At 50.9% G+C, this 21,104-nt stretch overlaps 1 protein-coding gene across 1 annotated transcript in view; it reads right to left on the reverse strand.

Moving 5' to 3' along the window:
• Nucleotides 1–1,805: 1,805 nt before the first annotated feature.
• RAB20 (RAB20, member RAS oncogene family) overlaps nucleotides 1,806–21,104 on the reverse strand; it is a 38,596-nt gene continuing 19,297 nt past the window's right edge. The window contains exon 2 of the mRNA XM_024348343.3: nucleotides 1,806–2,936. Within this exon, the coding sequence (XP_024204111.1) occupies nucleotides 2,404–2,936 (533 nt within the window). The 3' untranslated portion in view covers nucleotides 1,806–2,403. The remainder of the gene's footprint in view (nucleotides 2,937–21,104) is intronic.

Raw genomic sequence — 21,104 nt, forward strand, 5'->3', positions numbered from 1 at the left:
TGTAAGGGCAGCTGGAAGTTGCTAGCATAGGAGAGACTGCAGCGCCGACTGCCCAGAGGAACTCATTTAAAAGGAGCCCACAGGGATGCTTATTTTTAGGACAACACATATAGGATGAAACGCTTAAACAGAGTTGATGGAGAATGTGCCACCCATGGGCACCATCCCCGGAGCACGCGGCCCCTCGAGGAAACAAGCTGTTGGGTGCCCGGAGCAGATGGGAAATCGAATCCAAGAATGTTCAGGAAGAACGGGCCTCAGGCATTCATACAGCCCTCCCTGCCTTCAAGCACCAACTGCAAAAACAGTGCCATATGATACTTTCTCTCCCTTCACAGCCTTCAAAGAAAGACTCTGGCCAGGGCCGGAGCTCATGCTTATGATCCCCGCACTTTGGGAGGCTGAGGCAGGAGGATTACGTGAGCCCAGGAGTTCCAGACCAGCCTGGGAAACACAGCAAGACCTCATCTCTACAAAAAATAAAAATAAAAAATTAGCTAGGCATACTGACACACACCCGTCATCCCAGCTACTCGGGTGACTGAGGTGGGTGGATCACTCGTGTTCAGGAGTTCGAGGCTGCAGTGAGTGAGCTGAGATTGTGCTACTGCACTCCAGCCTGGGCAACAGAGTGAGACCCTGTCTCAAAAAAAAAAAAAAAAAAAAAAAGATTCCAAGGTCTCTTTGATTAGCCTATTTCCTAGATGGGTCACTAGCAAAGATACACATTATAGAAAATAAATATAACTTCTGTCCCTACAGTGGTATATTCAACCAAGTCAATAAAAAGTCACGAGTCAGGCTGATTTGCGTTCACTTCTCAACGGGCTGCTGTTGCGAAACTGAAGTTTTAAACTCCGAAACCACATCTCAGGGGAGCTGAGGACCTGCAATCGCAGGGGTTGCCTCAGTGCTTCCTCCTGGGGTTCAAGCTCCCTTCCTTGCCTGAAAGCACTCACTCCACAGGAGCGGAGAAGTTAGGCCTGCAGCAGCCCAGAAACCGGAGAGCACAGGCCTTCGGCAAATTATGAACAGCTCCCCAGAAAACAGAGCACCCTGTAATCCCAGCATGTTGGGAGGCTGAGTAGGGAGGATTGCTTGAGTTCAAGGGTTTGAGACCAGCCTGGGCAACATGGCAAAACCCCAACTCTACCAAAAAAAAAAAAAATTATTGGGGCATGGTGGCACGTGCCTGTAATCCCATCATGTTGGGAGGCTGAGTCGGGAGGATCGCTTGAACCCGGAGGTACGGTCTGCAGTGAGCTAAGATCACGCCACTGCACTTCAACCTGGTGACAGAGCAAGACCCTATCACAAAAAAAAAAGAAAGAAAGAAAGAAAACAGCACTCATGAAACACACTGCCCAGTGCCATATGCCCCACATTGCCTCCCAACAAACAGCCCCGACCCCGGCCTGCTTTCGTTCAGTCACATTTCTGGGAAAACAAATCTGCTGTCTCCTGGCACCTCTGTCTGACATCTTCCAATAAAGCAGCCACCCCACGGCCAGCAGCAGCAGACCCGAAGGGGGTTTCTGACTCAGAGACCTGGGTGCTCAGATGCCCCAGACTTCAGCAGAACCAGAGCTTTAAGCTTTGCTACTATTATTGGAATTAAAGTCATCAAGAAAACTAGGCAGATGGGCCAATCTAAATATTCTGCAATTGGTAAGGATTTCACAGAGCTTCCGCACAAAGAGAGACGTATCTCAAGTTCGCAGCCATCTCCCCAGCGCCCCCCACCCTACCCCACAGAGAGTCCCTGGGACTGGGGGTGCAAATGAAGTCAGTTCAGTCTCAATACCTAAGTTTTTCCAAAAATCCTCTTTAATAATACACGTAGCCAACATTGCTGCAATCAGTATAAAAACAGTTATTCCTGATTTTGTATAAATGAACACGTCGAGAGTCAGGATTATAAAGCATCAAGATACAAGTACCAAGTGGGAGGACCAAAGACAACTCACAGTGAAGAGAAACGCTTGAGAACAAGAAATGTCAGAGTTGTAGGATGTGGTAACAACCCAGGGTGCTGAAACGGTCAGAGGTGCAGGTGCAGACGCAGGCTTCTGCCTCTGCAAGGGCAAGGGGGCTGTTGGAGGCTGGCTGCAAAGGACCAGTGCCAGGCAGCGGGGCAGAGAGCACCAGGGGTCTCGACTCTGCAGATTGGGCTTTGCAGAGGATTCCTGTTTCCCCACCTCCCCACCCCTCTGACAGAGACCGAGGAGACCGCACACGTTGACCTCCTCTTCATAGCCAGCCATCATTTCCACTCCAACATTCTGCTGCGGGTGTCATTCTGGAAAATAATTCCTTGCTGTTCCTTGCTCCTTTCAGATCACAGCTCGCCTGGTCAGACCCCTTCCCAACATGCACAGTCTGAGTCCAGGAGGCCCTTGAAAGTCAGGCACAACACCCAGATCTGGTCCTCTTGGGTGGCTTATGACTGGATATATCCACTGTGTGTGACGGCCTCTCAGCTCTCTGCTGTAAGATCATTGGCACCACCAGGTCAAAGAGGGTCTCAAACAGGAGGTCCACATTGTAGCCGGTCTTGGCGCTGGTCTCAAAGCACATTTGCTCAGCGGCCGGCACATCCTCCTCATCCAGCATCTTGTACTTGAGGATCTTTTTATAAAGGGCCACCGCGTCCTCCAGCTGCACCTGCTTAGGTGCCCTTGGGGAGACACGGTCCCCAGCGTCCATATTGGGACTGCACTCTTCCTTCTCCTGGCCCGCCAAGGCCCCCTCCTCAGTGAGGTCCACTTTGTTCCCCACGATGGCGAAGAGGCAGTCTTTGCTGGCTGTGTCTGTCAGGCCCAGGAACCGGTCCTCCAGCTCCACCAGGCTCTGCCGGTGATTCACATCATAGGTGAGGATGATGGCGGCCGCCCCCCGGCAGTACATGGAGCCCAGGCCGTGGAACTGCTCCCGCCCTGGTGGGAAGAGAGGGACAGAAAGAGTGGTTATCTCTCATCTCAGAACATAGCCACCAGCCACACTGCAAGGGAGCGTCCCACAGGGATGTTTATTTTTAGGGCAACACACACAGGATGAAATGCTTAAACATAGTTGATGGAGAATGTGCCACCCATGGGCACCATCCCCAGAGCAGGCAGCCCCTCGAGAAAACAAGCTGTTGGGTGCCCAGACTAGATGGGAAATAGAATCCAAGAATGTTCAGGAAGAACGGGCCTCAGGCATTCACACAGCCCTCCCTGCCTTCAAGCACCAACTCCAAAGGAGTCCTGGCCCCAGCCATGGCTGGAGATGGAAGGAATCAAGAACTGATGTCCAGAAAAAAGCAGCGACTGCCAAGGCCCTTGCTGAGATAGAAGCTGACTCGGGAACGCAGACTCCGGAAGCAAAGTGTGCCCATGTCCCTTCACCCTCCTCCTTTACACCCCCTGGGCGCTCCCAGCTGCCCTGTGCTGCCCTGCCCAGGAGGTGCTGCGGGGAGGGCTTCTGAGTTCATAACAGCGGTTGTAAACCACACCTGCCCTTATCTGCCCAGAATCACACAGCACCCTGCGGTGCTCACGATGTTTTTAGGACACAGTGGACATCTCCCCTCCCTCGCTGGAATCGGAATCCCTGAGGAGCCAGGCCCCAGCATTCGCACTTCTTGTGGGTGCCGCAGCCCCGCCTGCCCTCCAGGTTTAAAACAGACAGAGATGCGGGCAATTGCAGGCAAGCCGGGAACCTGCTCCCAAAACATTTCCAGGTCGAGATCAAACCCTCGGGACACAGCTCAACGTCAACACATTGGCTACTGACAAGGTGCTGTCTGTCACTGGGTCTGGCGGGGAACAGGGCCAGCTGGCATGCACCCCTGCAGTGCCTGGAGTGTGGGCGTCTGCTCTCCCCGTGCCCTCAGCACTTCAGCCTCACAAGGTCGATGTGGGCACACACACTTTCCACGAGGAGACTCAAGTGTGGGGGAGTCAGGCATAGCAGCGCTCGAGGGAGGCTGGGCCAGGGCACTGGAACACCCGCCACCGTCCTACATTTAAACGCAGAGACCCCCGAATTGATGGCTAAAAAGGAAGATTAAAAGATCCCGGGCTCTGTGTACTTTTACAATGCAGTCATCTAATCAAATCAACCCGGGTCAGAATACACTCCCCACAGGTAACACCTGCACATCCGTACTGCTCTGTTCCCGACGTCTGCCCCAGGACCACCTTTCTATCCCACCAACAGTGCACAGAGCCCCAAGGGGGCCCGCTCACCTCCCCACCGGCAGGCGGCTCCCTGCCAGTCCACTCAAGGGCTACCTAGGAACTTTCCAGCAGAATTCTGAACCCCTGTCTGTAGCACAAGCTTTCTGCATACTCAGATGTGGAGGACAGACTCCCACAGGGGAGCAGATCTGGCCAAGGCAGGTGTTCCTGGGACAGGTGCAGTGCACGTGGCAGGTGAGAGCCCCCAGCAGGGAGGGCCGAGCCGAGCACGCCTGCTGGTATGTCCTCCCGGCCTTGGCGTGCTTTTCATCGTTGGACACATCTGCCGCACTGGGGGGACGAGCTCTCAGGAAGCAGCTGTGGGAGAGGCAGCAGCATGCACCTTGGCCCCCACCTGCCTCTCGAGGAACCGAGCAGGCTGCGCATGGCATGGGCCCTCCCTGCTGGCAGGAAGGGGCTTCACAGACGCTCCTGGTGATGCATTTGTTTCAATCACCAACAAGCAAACCCCAAGTGAGATCTTCCAACCACAAAGCACCTGCTCCCGACCACACCTGCCGGGGGCACGCTTTCGAAGAGGAATGAGACTGAGACCTGTGCTCAGCGCCATCCCAAGGAGCCTCTGCAGACAGGCCTGGAAGCTCCCGTAGCACCTGCTGCAGGCCAGCTCCTCCCCTCCTCCCTGGGGCATGTGTGGCCTCCCGGGCCATGCCCTTAGACCAAGAGGAGGGAGAGCTGGGAACGACTGACTAACAGCACTGGCCTCCACTCTCGAGCTCAGAACGCAAGGTCAAGTGCCTCTGAACAAGGATGAGGCTGCTGGGGCACTGGCGCAGAGAGAGGTGGCACCCAGGGAGTGTCCAGGCCCCATTCCAATCCCTCGCCTGGGAGAAGCAAGCCTGGTTCTGATTTTTTAAAAAGAAGCTAACAATGTGGATTTTAATCTCCCAAGTTTTAAGCATTCAAAACTAATTCAAAATTTTCTAAAGATCACATTTAGGCAAACCAAAATGCAACAGTGGCCCATCACTGGCAGCTTCTAAATTATAAATGGTCCCATGTCACTCTGAGGGCAACTTCCCCTGAGTGTGTGGACAGTGTCGACCACTAGCAAGGGCTCTTAACCACTGGGGTCATAAACCAAATTCACAGGGTCCATGAACTTGAATGAGGGAGAAAACATCATCTTTGTTTTCATCACCCTCTACCTGAAATTTACCATTTCCTTTCACCACAAATATTGGCAGCAAACTGCAGAAATGGCAGTAAGGGGCACTCATCACCAACAGGGCCAGTAGGTGCTTCCATCCGCATGCCAGATGCCTCAGACACTCCAGCGTGATGCCCACGACCCTTCAGACCTGCCACGCCTTCATTCATTCATATGTGGACCATGAACCACACATCAATCATAATTTTAAAAGGCTCTAGATGACTGTACTTAAGGACAGCTGGTTACCTTTGTATGTGACTGCATGCACTTGGGCACAGTGTTCTGAGAAGGGGTCCTGGACTTATACCCCTCGGGGGCCGAGGGGGTCTTGACACAAATGAAGTTAAGGACCCTTGGTCTGTGGGGCTTTGGAGCATGGACTGAACGCATGACACCTGCACACATGTGGCTCTCTAAGGCAGACTGTCCTTTGCCAATAAACCACTGTTTAGAGCCAAATAGCCAAGAAGCACAACCAAATTTCATCCCATTCCCATCACCAATCTTTCTGAAATGGCCACACATTCTGATGACGCCAAGTCCTCAAACCTTGCTGGGCGATGCTGCCTGGATTTTGAGGCAGGCTGGTCACCCCTTGGGCAACCCTGGAGAGAGGCGCCCACAGAGACACACACTCATGTCCTGTGAGAAGAGCCAGACAGACCTGTCTACTGACCACTGTGGTCTCCCAGGCCCCGAGCGTGGACTCCAGCTCCCGCTTCAGCAAAGCCGACAGTGTGCCCTTCGGGGATGTGGAGGGAAAGCGAGCTGGGAGCTGAGCCCAGACCAGCTCTGGTAGGAGTCAGAAGAATGTGCCCTGCTGCCAGTCTGAGGGTCAAAGTGCGAGAGCTACCCGGGTCACCTCCCTCTTCTGGGAAAAGCCAGCCTGGGAATGCTGTTGTTTGGGCGACAGAGCCACCCTGTTGGCAAGCAGCTTGGGCTCTGGAATTCAGCACCTGAAGGGCAACATTCCTCCCTTCCGCACGCCTACCAGGGGTCAGCTTCAGACTGAGAAGTCAATCCGTTTCCAGTCAAGCTGGACTGGACCCCAGCAGGCAGAAACCAGACAGTGTCCCCGGAATCCACAGTCATTCTCCCACTACAGAAGATGATGATCAAAAGCCTTTAAAACCCAATACAGCAGGCATTAGCTTCAAAAAGAACAGGCTAGGGCAGGAGGATTGCTTGAGGCCAGGAGTTGGAGCCCAGCTTGGGCAGCATAGCAAGGCTCCTATCTCTACAAATATATATATATATATATACACACACACACACACACACACACACACACACTTTAATTAGCCAGGCATGGTGACGCATGCCTGTAGTCCCAGCTACTCGGGAGGCTAAGGAGGGAAGATTGCTTGAGCCAAGGAGTTCGAGGCTGCAATGAGCTATGATCATGCCACTGCACTCCAGCCTGAGCAACAGAGTGAGACCCCATCTCTAAAATAAATTTAAAATGGTAATAATAAAGAAAAGAAAAAGGCCGGAGACTCATGCCTGGAATCCCAGCACTTTGGGACGCCGGGGTGGGCGGATCACCTGAGTTCGGGAGTTCGAGACCAGCCTGACCAACGCAGAGAAAACCCGTCTCTACTAAAAATACAAAATTAGCCAGGCATGGTGGCATGTGCCTATAATCCCAGCTACTTGGGAGGCTGAGGCAGGAGAACTGCTTGAACCTGGGAGGCGGAGGTTGCGGTGAGCTGAGATAGCGCCACTGCACTCCAGCCTGGGCAAGAGTGAAACTCCATCTCAAAAAAAAAAAAAAAAAACAGAAAAGAAAAATGCTTCTTCGTCATTACCACAGTACTAAGACTTTTGTTTCAGGGACACTAATCCCATAGATAACAGTCCAGGCATCATGAGGTTTTTACATTCAGCTTCTACCCACCAGATTTCACAAGAGTGTGACTATGGGAATGCGGAGTCAGGGGCACTCCAGCTACCCTGGAAGAATGGTTTTCAAGTCTCTGTTACATAGTTCACTAGGGCCAAAGGGAGAACCGTGTTGATGCCTATGCCTAAAATAGTTTTCCATTCCAGATTAAAATGCCTGATTTGCCTTTAAAAAACTAAAAAAGGAAATAATAATATAAAAGGAAAGATCTTAGTAATGAAAGGAAATAGGAACTGAAGAATCACAAATGCTAGCCAGAAAAAAGTAAGAATTGTTGCTTGAACCCTATAATCTGTTATCTACCCATTAATGAATGCAAACCAATTAAATGCAGTTGCCCCAGCTATAGAATTTACAAGCAAGCAGTTTTCATATTTGAAATTCTAAAATACTGCTTTGGAGATAATGTATAGCTTTTAGGATTGCTAATGGAAGAGTCAGGCTGCTCTCAATGAGTGCATTGTCCACACCAAGAAGGGCCAGTCCCGCAGGGAACAGAAGTTCTGAATTTAATCCTAATTGAATTTGAGTAGGGGCTCTGGTATGTAAGGCATGAGAGTGAACATAAGACAATGAAGATAAAATGGTGTCACTACAACTTGACCTTTTGCACTTGGCTTTGACAGATTCACAGTGTATTTGAATCCAAGGACCCTCACGCGTTTTCTGGAAGTTTGTGAATGTCCTCTGAGCCGGGCCGTCAGCCCCCTGCTGCCAACCCCATACACATGTCAGCCCCTGTATCTCTCAGAATATTGATTTCCTGTCTACAAGTATGGGCTTAAACTGAGTACTTCAAAGTCCCTCTCCCTGAAAACAGGATCAGGCATCTCTATCTCTATTGCCTTCTCCCCCAGACCGGAGTCCGTCAGTACCAATGGTGAAGCCAAAGCACTGAGAGTTCTGGTGGTTTACTTGGACTTTCCTGGAGAAATAAACAGCCTCAGGTCCAATTCTGGGGATGCCAGAGCCCCAGGCTGCCCCAGAAACAGGGCAAAAGAGAAAAATCACAAATTGGTTCAAATTCAACCAATGCAGCCAAGGGTCAGTGAGCTGCCAACCCTGGTCTGGTGAACGGAGCCAGGCTGCCGAGCCTGTGTGGCCACTACCAACACGGGCCTGACATCATCAGGGCTGGGGGCACGGGTTCAAGCCTGAGGAAGGAGCCCAGCCTTCCGCCAGACTCTCCCGCCTTTTTGCCTGGGCTGTCTCCGGGCCAAGCAGACGGGAGCATGGGTGAGTGACCGGAGCCTGGGGCTCTAGGTTCGACTTGTCCAGGAATTATTACTCGTCTATGTAGCAAATCCGTAAGTGATCTGCTCAGCTTTATGTTACCAACACATACAGACGAAGACGTCAATTACCCCTGGTGGTGAGGGAAACCTGAATCTGTAAGAACGCCTCCAATGTCTGATCAGCCACGCTGTTGGACAAGCTACTGAAATGCAGCAAAACTGACCAGGACTTTAACCGTGAGTTCAGAGCAGCCAGAAATGAAGACGCCCTGCTCACTGCAGACAGGGCCCCGGGGAGGCAGGTCCCACCACCCCACCTCTACACAGACACAGGGCCCCGGGGAGGCAGGGCCCCGGGGAGGCAGGTCCCACCCGCCCCACCCGCCCCACCTCTACACAGACACAGGGCCCCGGGGAGGCAGGTCCCACCCGCCCCACCTCTACACAGACACAGGGCCCCGGGGAGGCAGGTCCCACCCGCTCCACCTCTACACAGACACAGGGCCCCGGGGAGGCAGGTCCCACCCGCTCCACCTCTACACAGACACAGGGCCCCGGGGAGGCAGGTCCCACCACCCCACCTCTACACAGACACAGGGCCCCGGGGAGGCAGGTCCCACCCACTCCACCTCTACACAGACACAGGGCCCCGGGGAGGCAGGTCCCACCCGCCCCACCTCTACACAGACACAGGGCCCCGGGGAGGCAGGTCCCACCCGCCCCACCTCTACACAGACACAGGACCCTGGGGAAGTAGGTCCCACCCGCCCCACCTCTACACAGACACAGGGCCCCGGGGAGGCAGGTCCCACCCGCCCCACCTCTACACAGACACAGGGCCCTGGGGAGGCAGATCCCACCGGCCCCACCTCTACACAGACACAGGACCCTGGGGAAGTAGGTCCCACCTGCCCCACCTCTACACAGACACAGGGCCCTCAGGAGGCAGGTCCCACCAGGTTTGTTTCTCGAATTTACAGATCTAAAAACACAATTGTGTCTGTTCACCTAAAGAGCTAATTCCACTCACTTTATGAGGTTTAAGTTCCGTCTAAACAAGAGAAATGGAAGCCAGAACAGGACTTCGTAATTTATAGCAGGGAATGAGCTGTTAACGTCCACGATCCCGTCCCGTATCAAGGACAGGAAGCGCTGCATTAGCGATGGGAAGAAGCATGGCCAGCACAGTGTGAGTCCTCAGGGTTTATTATGCTCATGCAGGCTTCCCTTTCCCATGTTTTACAGAAGGAGGAACTGAGGCACAGATGGAGAAGGAGGTGGGCAACAGACACAGGAGCGGTGGAGCCCTGAGAAGCGCGCTGGCAACAGGCACCCCAGGGAGTCTGGTCTAACCACCCCCAGAAGCAGAGGAAGGGGCCTAGGGCCCCTTTGAGGTGGGCTGCTGGGCAGGAGAAAAGCCTGCCTCCACCCTGTGATCCCACAGAGCACAGGCATTTGCAGAATGCAGCCACCTTCCCAGGAGCTCCAAATTTTACGCAGAGAACTATCCTGGAAGTGCCGGCTAATTCGCTGGGCAGGGACTGCAGAGCGTTCTGGTAAACAGCCCCCACTCTAGAGACAGACTACATTCAAATCCCCACCGTGTGACCTTGGGCAAGTCACTTAGACACGCGGTACCTCAGTTTCCCCGTCACTAAAATGTGGGTCGCACCTGCCAAAGGGTGGCTGAGAAAGCAGAATCTGCACACAGGTAAACTGGCTGGAGCTGCACCCAGCACATTAGGCCCTGTAATAGAAGTGTTTGTTCCATAAATCGTGAGATTCCTCCCAAACCTAAGGATGGACGCCACCGTCCCAGGGCTGCCCATGTCCCGGGTCTCATCATCCCTCCATTTACACACCACCTCCTGGGGCCGACTGGGCGCCTTTGCAGTGGACCAATCTTCTACGTTTCTTATTCTCAGATGATGACCTTCTCCCTGGTCCTGGGGGTGCTCCGGATGTTGCCAGATCAGTGGAGCTGACATGGCCCAGGGTTCAGGCAGAAGGGGAAGGGAAGTCAGCACCCACAGTAATCCTGATTCACTGTTGCGGAACCGAAAACCGCCCAAGTGCTTTCCATTTCACTCTTCAGCCTTCCCAAAGCCAAACACAGCCAGGCTTCTACCCCAAGTGTTGTGTCGTTTTCACTATTGGTTTAAATAAGAGAGTGGGTTGAGATAGCCATCAGAAGCCACAGACACCCTTGGCTCACGTCTTAAGCATGGGGTGGGGAGACTTAAAAAATACTGATGCTCAGACCCTGACCCAGCTGCCAGGGTCAAGAGTGGGGCTGGCATTTGTATCAGCTTTAAAAGCGCCCCAGGTGAATACCAGGTGCACCGGGAGTGAAAATCAGCAATTTACCCAGTGAAAGTGGGAAATCAAAAGGCAGCTATTGAAATGTAAGAATTAGAAAGCTTGGTATTTCAATTCATTGAAAAGTGAGCCCTACCAGGAAATGCAAACACTGAGACAACAGGAACTTTCATTATTTATTTATTTACTTTTTCTTGAGACAGAGTCTTGCTCTGTTGCCCAGGCTGGAGTGCAGTGATGCAATCTCAGCTCACTGCAAACTCCACGTCCAGGGTTCAAGCAATTCTCCTGCCTAAGCCTCCCTAGTAGCTGGGATTACAGGCACACACCACCACGCCCAGCTAATTTTTGTATTATTAGTAGGGACAGGGTTTCACCATGTTGGCCAGGCTGGTCTCAAACTCCTGACCTCAAGTGATCCACCCACCTTGGACTCCCAAAATGCTGGGATTACAGGTGCGAGGCACCACGCCCAGCCTATTTTATTTAATTATTATTTTTTTGAGACAGAGTCTTGCTCTGTCACCCAGGCTGAAGTGCAGTGGTACGATCATGGCTCAATGCAGCCTCCATCTTCTGGGCTTAAGTGTTCCTCCCAACTCAGCCTCCCGAGTAGCTGGGACCACAGGTGCATACCACTACACCCAGCTAATTTCTTTTATGTTTGTGTAGAGATGGGGACTTACTATGCTGCCCAGGCTGGTCTTGAACTCCTGGGTTCATGCTATATTCCCAACTTGGCCTCCCAAAGTGCTGGGGTCACAGGCATGAGCCACTGTGCCCAGCGGAGAACAGAAACTTTTAAGATGAGTTCTCTGCCTTGCCAGATCGGACAGCCCCCTGGCAGGGAGCTCACAAAACATCGATGTGACAACCTGAGGGAAGGAAAAGTGCATATTCCCAGACCAGAGATGGGAGCAAAATAAGCAACTCCAGCAATGGCACCAGCAGCAGCGCAGCCTAGAGGAGCTGTGAGCACCTCCCGTCAGAGATTGTTCAAACACACCACGACATGCTTTCTCCGGTGTTTGCAGGCTGCATCCACAAATCCGAGCCAAAAGGTTATTCTAGTTCTATTTTGTAAAGTTGATGAGTTTTGGCTAAAGTTGAGAGTCATGGGACCATCTCCACAGGCATGATCTACATTCCCTCTAGGTTTGTTTTTTTTAAACTATCTGATAGTGAACTTGGTTAAATAATGGTGCGTGGAGGCCAGGCACAGTGGTTCACACCTGTAATCCTAGCACTTCAGAAGGCTGATGTGGGAGGATCCCTTGAGCCCCTGAGTTTGAGACCAGCCTGGGTGACACAGTGAGTCCCTATCTCTACAAAAAAAATTTAAAAATGAGCTGGGTATGGTGGTATGTGCCTGTAGTCCCAGCTACTCTGAGGAGGCTGAGGCAGGAGGATCGCTTAAGCCCAGGAGGTTGGGCTGCAGTGAGCTGTGATAGTGCCACTGCACGCTAGGCCCGGGCAGCAGAGCAAGACCCTACCTCAAAAAGAGAGAATGGGATGTGGAAGCAACCATCCCCTCAGGAGCATTAGAAAAGAATAAATAATTGACTACTATAACCAACACTGTATTCAATTGTTTGTTGATTTTAGTGCAGTAAGGAAGGCCCACAAGAGTCCCTGGGTGCATGAATGGAGCTGGGCTGCCTGGAGCCAGCACAGGGCCTGGCTGGACACACCTGCCCCCACCAGTACGTGGAAAGTGGAGAGCTAGCAGGCAAGGGCCCCACGCAGTGGGCAGGCCCTCCCCCCAGAACCCACATGCACCAAAGCCTCCAGAGAGCCAATGGGCTTGCCAGCCTCCACCCACCGTGATGGGGAACTGTATCTGGTCGGGCCCCGGTGCCCAGCAGTTTGGTCCTGCACTAGCCTGGACATGGCTGGGAAGGTGTTTTTTTAGGTGGGATCAGCATTTACATCAGTGGATGTGAGAAAGCAGACAGCGCTCTGTGATGTGGTAGGCCTCGTCTAATCAGCTGATGGCCTGAGAAGTAAAGACTGAGCTCTTCCAGAGACGAAGGAATTCAGCCCCCACACAGCAACAAAGCAACCTTGCCTGAGCTCACACACCCTCTGTCAGGTCTGTTTCTCTGGGGAAGCCTGGCTGCCTTATTCACGTGGACTGCTCACTTGCTTCCCTGGGATGGAGGCTGTCTGCAAAGCTGAGGCTCTCCAGAGAGGCCTGTACAGCTCCCCCATTTTCAGGCTGTCCGCTGAGGCCGAGACCCTACAAACAAAGAGGTGCTGCCACCGTGATGTAGGAGTGTGCCGGTCAAGGGTGCCGACCATGCCCCGACCCCTGCCTTGCCCCTCAGCCAAACAAATGTCCAGGGCAGGGGAAGTGGCATGACAGGGGCTTTTCAGAAAACTGCAAGGATCACTTTGACCCAAACTGGTCACTTCTTCATTGAGGGTTCCTTGCCCGGGCAGTTATCTTTCCAAATGCTGATCCAATATGAACACCCTCTACTGTGCACCCCAGGGGGCTTCCTAGCAGGCTTCAAAAGAGTGTGAACTCCACAAAACTGGACCTCATCATAAATGCACAAGTCCTCTCCTGCCAGCTGTTCAGCAACTAAACAGTAAAATAGGAAAAATATGATTTCCAAAACGAAGAGCAGAAGACATATCCAGCAACATTTTTTTGTGGAAACAGAGACAGGGTCTCGCTCTGTCACCCAGGCTGGAGTGCAGTGACTCAATCATGGCTCACTGCAACCTCATCCTCCTGGGCTCAAGTGATCCTCCCACCTCAGCCTCCCAAGCAGGTGGGACTACAGGCGTGTACCACCACGCCTGGCTAATTTTTTAATTTTTAGTAGAGATGAGGTCTCACTAAGTTGCCCAGCCTGGTCTCAAACTCCTGAGCTCAAGTGATCCCCCCGCTTCGCCCTTCTAAAGTGCTGGGATTACAGGCCTGAGCCACTGCGCACAGCCCAGGAACATCTTTTACTGGCAGAGAGATGGAGAATGTAGTGAGAAATTTAAATTCAGAATTCTTCCTCATTTTGAAAAGCACACATCTCACCTAGAACTAGCCACATCTCTAAGTCCAAGCCACGTGTGGCCAGTGGCTACCGTGCTGGATGGCACAGAGCAGACTCTGCTCAGAGCCGGAGACCCCCAACCCGAGCCCACCCTGAACACCAGGTACGGTTCCTGGACCACAGCAGACACTCACGGGCTGCTTGGAACAGGCACGAAGGAGACGTGAAGTTACAGAAACGAATAAATAACACACGAGGCTAATTCATACAACCACTTCGTGGGTCACGTCTTCATGGATCCTTAAACCACCCTGGGAAGTCTCTGTTTTCCATTTTCGCAGATCTACAAGTCAAGGCTCAGAGACTCTACTGGTGAGATTGGAACCCATTCCCTAGATTCCACCTCTCCTCCTCCTGCCTGCTCTGAGTGCCTCACAGCTTGGGCCCTTCCATCAAATGCCTGTGCAGTGACAAACTTTTCACAGGCAGCCGTGAAGCACCGCACACACCCGGCACGCTGGGCCCAGGCCTTCCACGCAGTGGCTGGCCCAGCGCCTCTGAGCGCCCACTGGACCACACCATGCTCTCAGCCCAGCAGCAGTACCCGAAGCTCCGGCCGTGCAAGGCCTTCCAACACAGAAATGGATTTCATTTCTCTCCTTGAAGGTGAACCAGAGGGCAGGAAACACCACTTTCTGTTTAAAAATGGAATCATAAATGTATTATTATGGGTTCAAAAATATACATTCAAGTCTTCATCTCTGGCACCCGTGAATGTGGCCTCATTTGGAAACAGGGTCTCTGCAGAAGTGATTAGCTAAAATGTGACCACATGGAGTACGGCAGACCCTTAATCCAATCTAACTGGTGTCCTTATTAGAGAAGACACCCAGAGACACAGGGGCAAAGATGATGTGAAGGCAGACCCCTGGGGAGGAGACCATGGGGAAACAGAGGCAGAGGTGAGAGCCACAGCTCCGCAGGCAAGGACGGCCAGCACCAGTCAGGAGCTGGAGAGTGGCGGGAACAGCCTCTCCCTGGAGCCTCCCGAGGCGCACGGCCCTGCCGACGCCAGTTCAGACCCTACCTCCAGGATGGGGAGAGGATGAGCTTCTGCTGTTTGAAGCACCCCCACTTTGTGGAACTTGGTGACTCAGACCCCTACTAAAGCATGGACTGGGCGGCAGGTGGATGGCCTCCCCCTAGACAGGCACCGAAAGTGAGGAAGAATGATATCTCCTCCCACCAAGGTCCATGTGAGAGTCAGGCAGCCAAGAGAAGCTTCTGCTTCCGTTGCCTCCCCACTTCCTCTCCCCGAGGAAAGCCGGGGAAGAATCAAGATGATGATGAACTTCAGTGAACCCCACTAAAGGAGAAGTCAGTGAGGATGGGCCGGAGAACACTGAACTCAGACAACTAGAGTTCAGAGAGGAGGAGGCAGGGCCACCTCCAAGCCCGTCAGCAGAACTGCTCGCTTCCTGAAACAAGTCACAGCTCACAGAAATCACATGCACAGGAATATCTAAAATGGCTTTTTTTTTGGGGGGGGGGGTTGTTTTTATGTTTATTTTACTTGTACTTTTTTTTTACGGGAATTTTTTTTTTATTACACTTTAAGTTCTAGGGTACATGTGCACAACGTGCAGGTTTGCTACATATGTATACATGTGCCATGTTGGTGTGCTGCACCCATTAACTCATCATTTACATTAGGTATTTCTCCTAATGCTTTCCCTCCCCACTCCCCCCACCCCACAACAGGCCCCGGTGTGTGATGTTCCCCTTCCTGTGTCCAAGTGTTTTTTTTTGTGTGTGAGACAGGGTCTCGCTCTGTCACCCAGGCTGGAGTGCAGCAGTGCAATCGTAGCTCATTGCAGCTGTGACCTCCCAGGTTCAAACAATCCTCTGCTTAGACTCCCAAGTAGCTGGGACTACAGGCTCACGCCACTACGCCTGGGTAATTTTTATTTTTATTTTTTTTTGGTACAGATGGGGTCTCACTATTATTGCCCAGGTTGGTCTTGAACTCCTGCGCTCCAGCAGTCCTCCCACACTGGCCTCCCACACTGGCCTCCCACACTGGCCTCCCACGGTGCTGGGATTACAGGCGTGAGCTACCACGCCCGGCCGCTTTACTGTTTTTACATCAACCTAATGCCACCAGTATAAGGAATAAGCAATGCCCTCTAACCCAATTTACACAACAAGAAGTTGTCCAGTTCATTGTCCTTCTTCAGATATGTGAGAAGAAAGAGGCAGTAACCACTGAAAAAGATATCAAAGAAAAACGAATGATTTGTCCAGCCAAAGAAGCCATCAATTGTCCGCGCCTTGAAGAGGAAGCTGCCACTAAACTCATAAAGAGGAAAGTGTCTCATCATAAACAGACCAACCTCAGGGTGGGACCAACACCATCTCCTAGACATAAGGAGCTGCATCCTCAATCAAGCAGAAGAACAGGGCCAGGCGCTGACTTGGGAGGTATGACATTCTGGTTCCTAAAGTGAGTCCAGCCACTATTAACAGCTTTTAGAAACAGCTGACGCCCTTGAGCCCTCACTACGTGCAGGCATTGCCTCTTCAGCGGTTCAGCTCCCAGGACCCTGCGGGGCTCAGTGCATCACCCCCAGCCCAGATGAGACAAGCATGCAGGCCCCAGTCACACGGGCCCTGGTCACATGGGCAGCAAATGGCAGAGGCAGGCCTTGAACTCCAGCAAGCAGAGTCCAGGGCTCCTGCTCCCAACAACCATGCTACACTATCAGCTTCAGGTCCTCCACCAGGATGGATCAGGAAAAAAAGAGTTAGAAAAAAGAATGAAGGCCAAGCCAGGCGGATCGTTTCAGCCTAGGAGTTTGAGACCAATCTGGGCAACATGGCAAAACCGCATCTCTACAGAAAATACAAAAATCAGTGGGCATGGTGGTGTTCGCCTATAGGCCCAGCTACTTGGGAGGCTGAGGCAGGAGGATCACTTGAGCCTGGGAGGTCAAGGCTGCAGTGAGCCGTGGTTGTGCCACTGCACTCCAGCCTGGGTGACAGAGCGTGACCTTGTCTCAAAAAAAAAAAAAAGAAAGAAAGAAAGAAAAGAAAAGAAAAAGAAAAAAGACTATTGGTATTTCCTAATCTAAAAGAAATAGGCCAGGCACGGTGGCTCATGCCTGTAATCCCAGTACTTTGGGAGGCAGAGGAGGGAGGATTGCTTGAGCTCAGGAGTCCAAGACCAGCCTGGGCAACATGGTGAGACTTTGTCTCTCCAAAAAATACAAAAATTAGCAGGGTGTGGTGGTGCATCCCTGTGGTCCCAGCTACTGGGTAGGTTGGGGTGGGAGGATCACCTGAGCCCAGGAGGCAGAGGTTGTAGTGAGCTATGATCACACCACTGCACTCCAGCCTGGGTGAGATCTTCTCTCAAAAAAAAAAAAAAAGAAAGAAAAGAAAAGAAAAAGAAATAAAGAAGGGCTGAGCAAACCCAAAAGTCAAGATATGCATCAAGAGCAAAATGCCTGAATCCACTCCCAGAAAACCAGCTCCCTGGGGACAGCTGTTTCCTCCCAGCAAGGCAGCAGGGGCGAGACCGTGAAAGAACCATCCTGTGTGCTCAGCTGTGCACTTCCCTCACATTCTTACTCTGAGACCAAGCTTCCTCCACTGTCCCTGGCCAGGCAAGAGCCCCACAATGGTCACCTGTCACCATCCAGGAAACATCTCATGAAAACTCTGCTCAATTGTACCAAGAAAATACTCTGAGCCAACATCCAGCAGCCGGATATGACTGTGGGAGTTGACAACAACCCTACCCCTCTAATAGTAATGCTTTTCTGCCAGAAGAAAGAACTAAAACCTCAAGACAAATTAATCAATCACAGGAAGAAAGGAGGCGATTAGGTGACCTTATTTTTTAAATAAGCTAATAATTCAAATTCAGTAATCCAATGTAGTTGCTTGCATTTATAGCTGCTTTAATTTTGTTCTGAATAGTCTATGACAATTAAAGGGCATTCAAAAACATAGCTGTGCTTTATGACATAAAGGAGGATGATTACTTTTCTAGTCTAGCAAGTCCAAGGGTTTATATTGGTAATAAAATAAAAATCAGTATTGCAGTCCTGCTTAATGACTGTCTACATCCAGAGACTCAACTACCAGGACCGCTTGGCAAATACTGACCGACAGCCATCCAAACCCCTGCCCGCGAAATGAAGCTTGTTTCCTTTTTGAAAAGAGTCCAAACCTACAACTATTTCCAATTAACGGAACTGCAACACATGAGGCAGAGGAGAATTATTCCAGGAAAATGGATTTTTCACTTTTAAACATACATCAATGCATTTTTTGTTTTTTGTTTTTGTTTTTGGGTTTTTTTTTTTTTTTTGAGATGGAGTCTCACTCTTGTTGCCCAGGCTGGAGTGCAATGGTGCAATCTCGGCTCACTGCAACCTCTGCCTCCCGGGCTCAAGCAATTCTCTTGCCTCTGCCTCCCAAGTAACTGGGATTACAGGCGCCCGCCACCATGCCTGGCTAATTTTTGTATTTTTAGTAGAGACGGGGTATCACCATGTCGGCCAGGCTGGTCTCGAACTCCTGACCTCAGGTGATCCACCCGCCTCAGCCTCCCAAGGTGCTGGGATTACAGGCATGAGCCACCATGCCCGGCCACATCAATGCATTTTTACCCAAATCTGCATGTGTCATTTCTGTTGTTTCTGCTTGATGATCTGAAGGATAAACTAAAAATAAAGCAAGTGTCATACGCCACATGAACCACTCACATCATTAACTGCAGGTAAAGGAGTTCCACCTGTGGCCCACTATGTGGCTTCTGGAAAAATGACGAATGTAAAGCAAGAGGAAGCTTAGTTCTCAAGTCACGTCACTCTTCAGACATGAATTTACTAAAAATAGTTCAATGACAAAACCAAATTACTCAAAGAGATGTTCTTTAACACTCCGATATTAACAGAAACAGGCAAGTCCCAAAAAATACACGTATATAACAGACTTAGCTTTAAAACACACACTGGCACACGCCAGCATATCTCATCTAATCTCCTTTACCTTCAAGAGATACTCTGTTGTCCTGTAATAACGAATGTTAAGAATGAGATTATCAAATAAAAGTGCAGGTATTTGCTAATGTCTCCAAATAAAGTAAAACTAAAATTATTTCAGCTCTTTTCAAAGCACATTTTAACCTGTTTCAAAGTCAAGACTGAATTATAAATATCATATTAAGAAAACTTTTTAAATCTAAACAGGGAGGCCGGGCGCAGTGGCTCATGCCTGTAATCCCAGCACTTTGGGAGGCCGAGGCAGGTGGATCACCTGAGGTCAGGAGTTCGAGACCAGCCTGGCCAGCATGGTGAAACCCTGTCTCTACTAAAAATACAAAATTAGCCAGGCGGAGCGGTGGGTGCCTCTAATCCCAGCTACTCGGGAGGCTGAGGCAGGAGAATCTCTTGAACCCAGGAGGCAGAGGTTGCAGTGAGCTGCGATCGCGCCATTGCACTCCAGCCTGGGCAACGAGAGTGAAACTCCGTCTCAAAAAAAAAAAAAAAAAAAGTTAAAATAGTAAATTTTGTTATGTATATTATACCACAATAAAAACCTCCACATTATATATGGAATATATACGTATCTCTCTCACGCAAAATAGTGTCTACAAAGAAGGCGAGGAGCTGGAACAGCATGCTCTCCACTGCCCCGACCCTCACGGCTGGTCTCTGCTGGGCTACAGCAAGCCCCGCGCAGCTGCCCATGCCCCTGGAATGGGAGTTACCTGGCCATCGGGTTAAAGTACAGAATCTGGCTCAGGAGGCCTGACTGGGTCCTGGGTTCTGCTGCTGCCAGCCCGAGGACCTTGCCGAGGAGGAGATGGCCACGCTTCAGCCTCTCATCAACCCAAGGTGAGAGCCGACCACCCCTCACTCTAAGTAAAACCTGACAGCTGATCTTTTCACACCTCACCACTCTCCTGCCTTCCTCTGATACTCTCCACCTGGTCACGGTCACGGCGCAGCAACAGATTCCTCAAGCAGTGAAAGCTGACCCCCAGGCCTTAGGAACATCACTCCTGCCTGGGTCTGTGGCACAGGGTAACAGGCCAGAGTTAATCAGATTTGGAATTAATTAGGTTTAGAATGTGCTTTTGCAACTGCTGTAGAAAAGTGCCTGGCTTAGTAAACAATAGGCCAACAGCTTTAGCACATGGGAACGAAGTGTCTTCAAACAATCCAGAAATTGTCATCAGCCCAGGCACAATAGCAATACAACTGCCACACTGAAAGCTCAACTCGTTCTTATCTTCTCATTAACGCGAGATTCACTACATTTCCAGTGACAATGTCAATTTGGAAAGTATTTAAATCTTCCTCCATTCCTTCTGACTTCTCATTTTCCAGGAAAAGCAGCCAGGTTAGCAGGGAACTGCCTGCCCTAATCTTGGTATTAGTGGAATTCTCTGGGCCAGAGCCCTTCGCCTGCCTGGGGCTCAGCTTCCTCAGTGTCCCTGCACCAACTGGATCTGATCCCTTTAACCAAATCAGTGTTCCTTCCAGGGACTTCCCTAAGGGCTAGCTGACTGTGAGTTTACTTCAAGTGCCAGGCGGAGTGTCAAGCCACACAAACACACACTCACATACATGCACGTACATGCCATGCACACATACACATACTCACAGTTGCATTTCTTTCTCCCCACTGTGTCCACATTTCACACATCTGGAATCAGAGACCCCAGATGCTCACACACGGAGACAGTAACCAGTGGCCACCATCAGCAGGAACGGGGTGCAAACAGCCTGGGGAAGGAACTACCAAATAATAAGGGTGTTTGTTGGTTTTGTTTTTGTTTTGTTTTGTTTTAATTTTATTATTATTATACTTTAAGTTTTAGGGTACATGTGCACAACGTGTAGGATGACGAGTTTTGTTTTTAATCAGAACACTTGCTGTATTTTATTCTCAGCTTTACTGGGGTATAAATGACAAGCAAAATTTGTACATATTTAAGATGTACAACATGATATTTTGATGTATCATGAAATGGTTACCCTATTAAGCTAATTAACACATCTATCACTGCACATAGCTACCATGGGTGTGCAGACAGAACATTGAAACTCCACCCTCTCAGCCAATTTCAAGCCTATCACATGGTACTGTTAACTACAGTCACCTGCCTGGGGCTCTACATTAGCCCTCCAGAACTTACTCAGCCTGCAGAACTGAATCTTCGTAGCCTTTGATTAA

The sequence above is a fragment of the Pan troglodytes genome, chromosome 14 (genome assembly GCF_028858775.2).
Source record: "Pan troglodytes isolate AG18354 chromosome 14, NHGRI_mPanTro3-v2.0_pri, whole genome shotgun sequence".
In the NCBI taxonomy this organism is placed as follows: Eukaryota; Metazoa; Chordata; class Mammalia; order Primates; family Hominidae; genus Pan; species Pan troglodytes.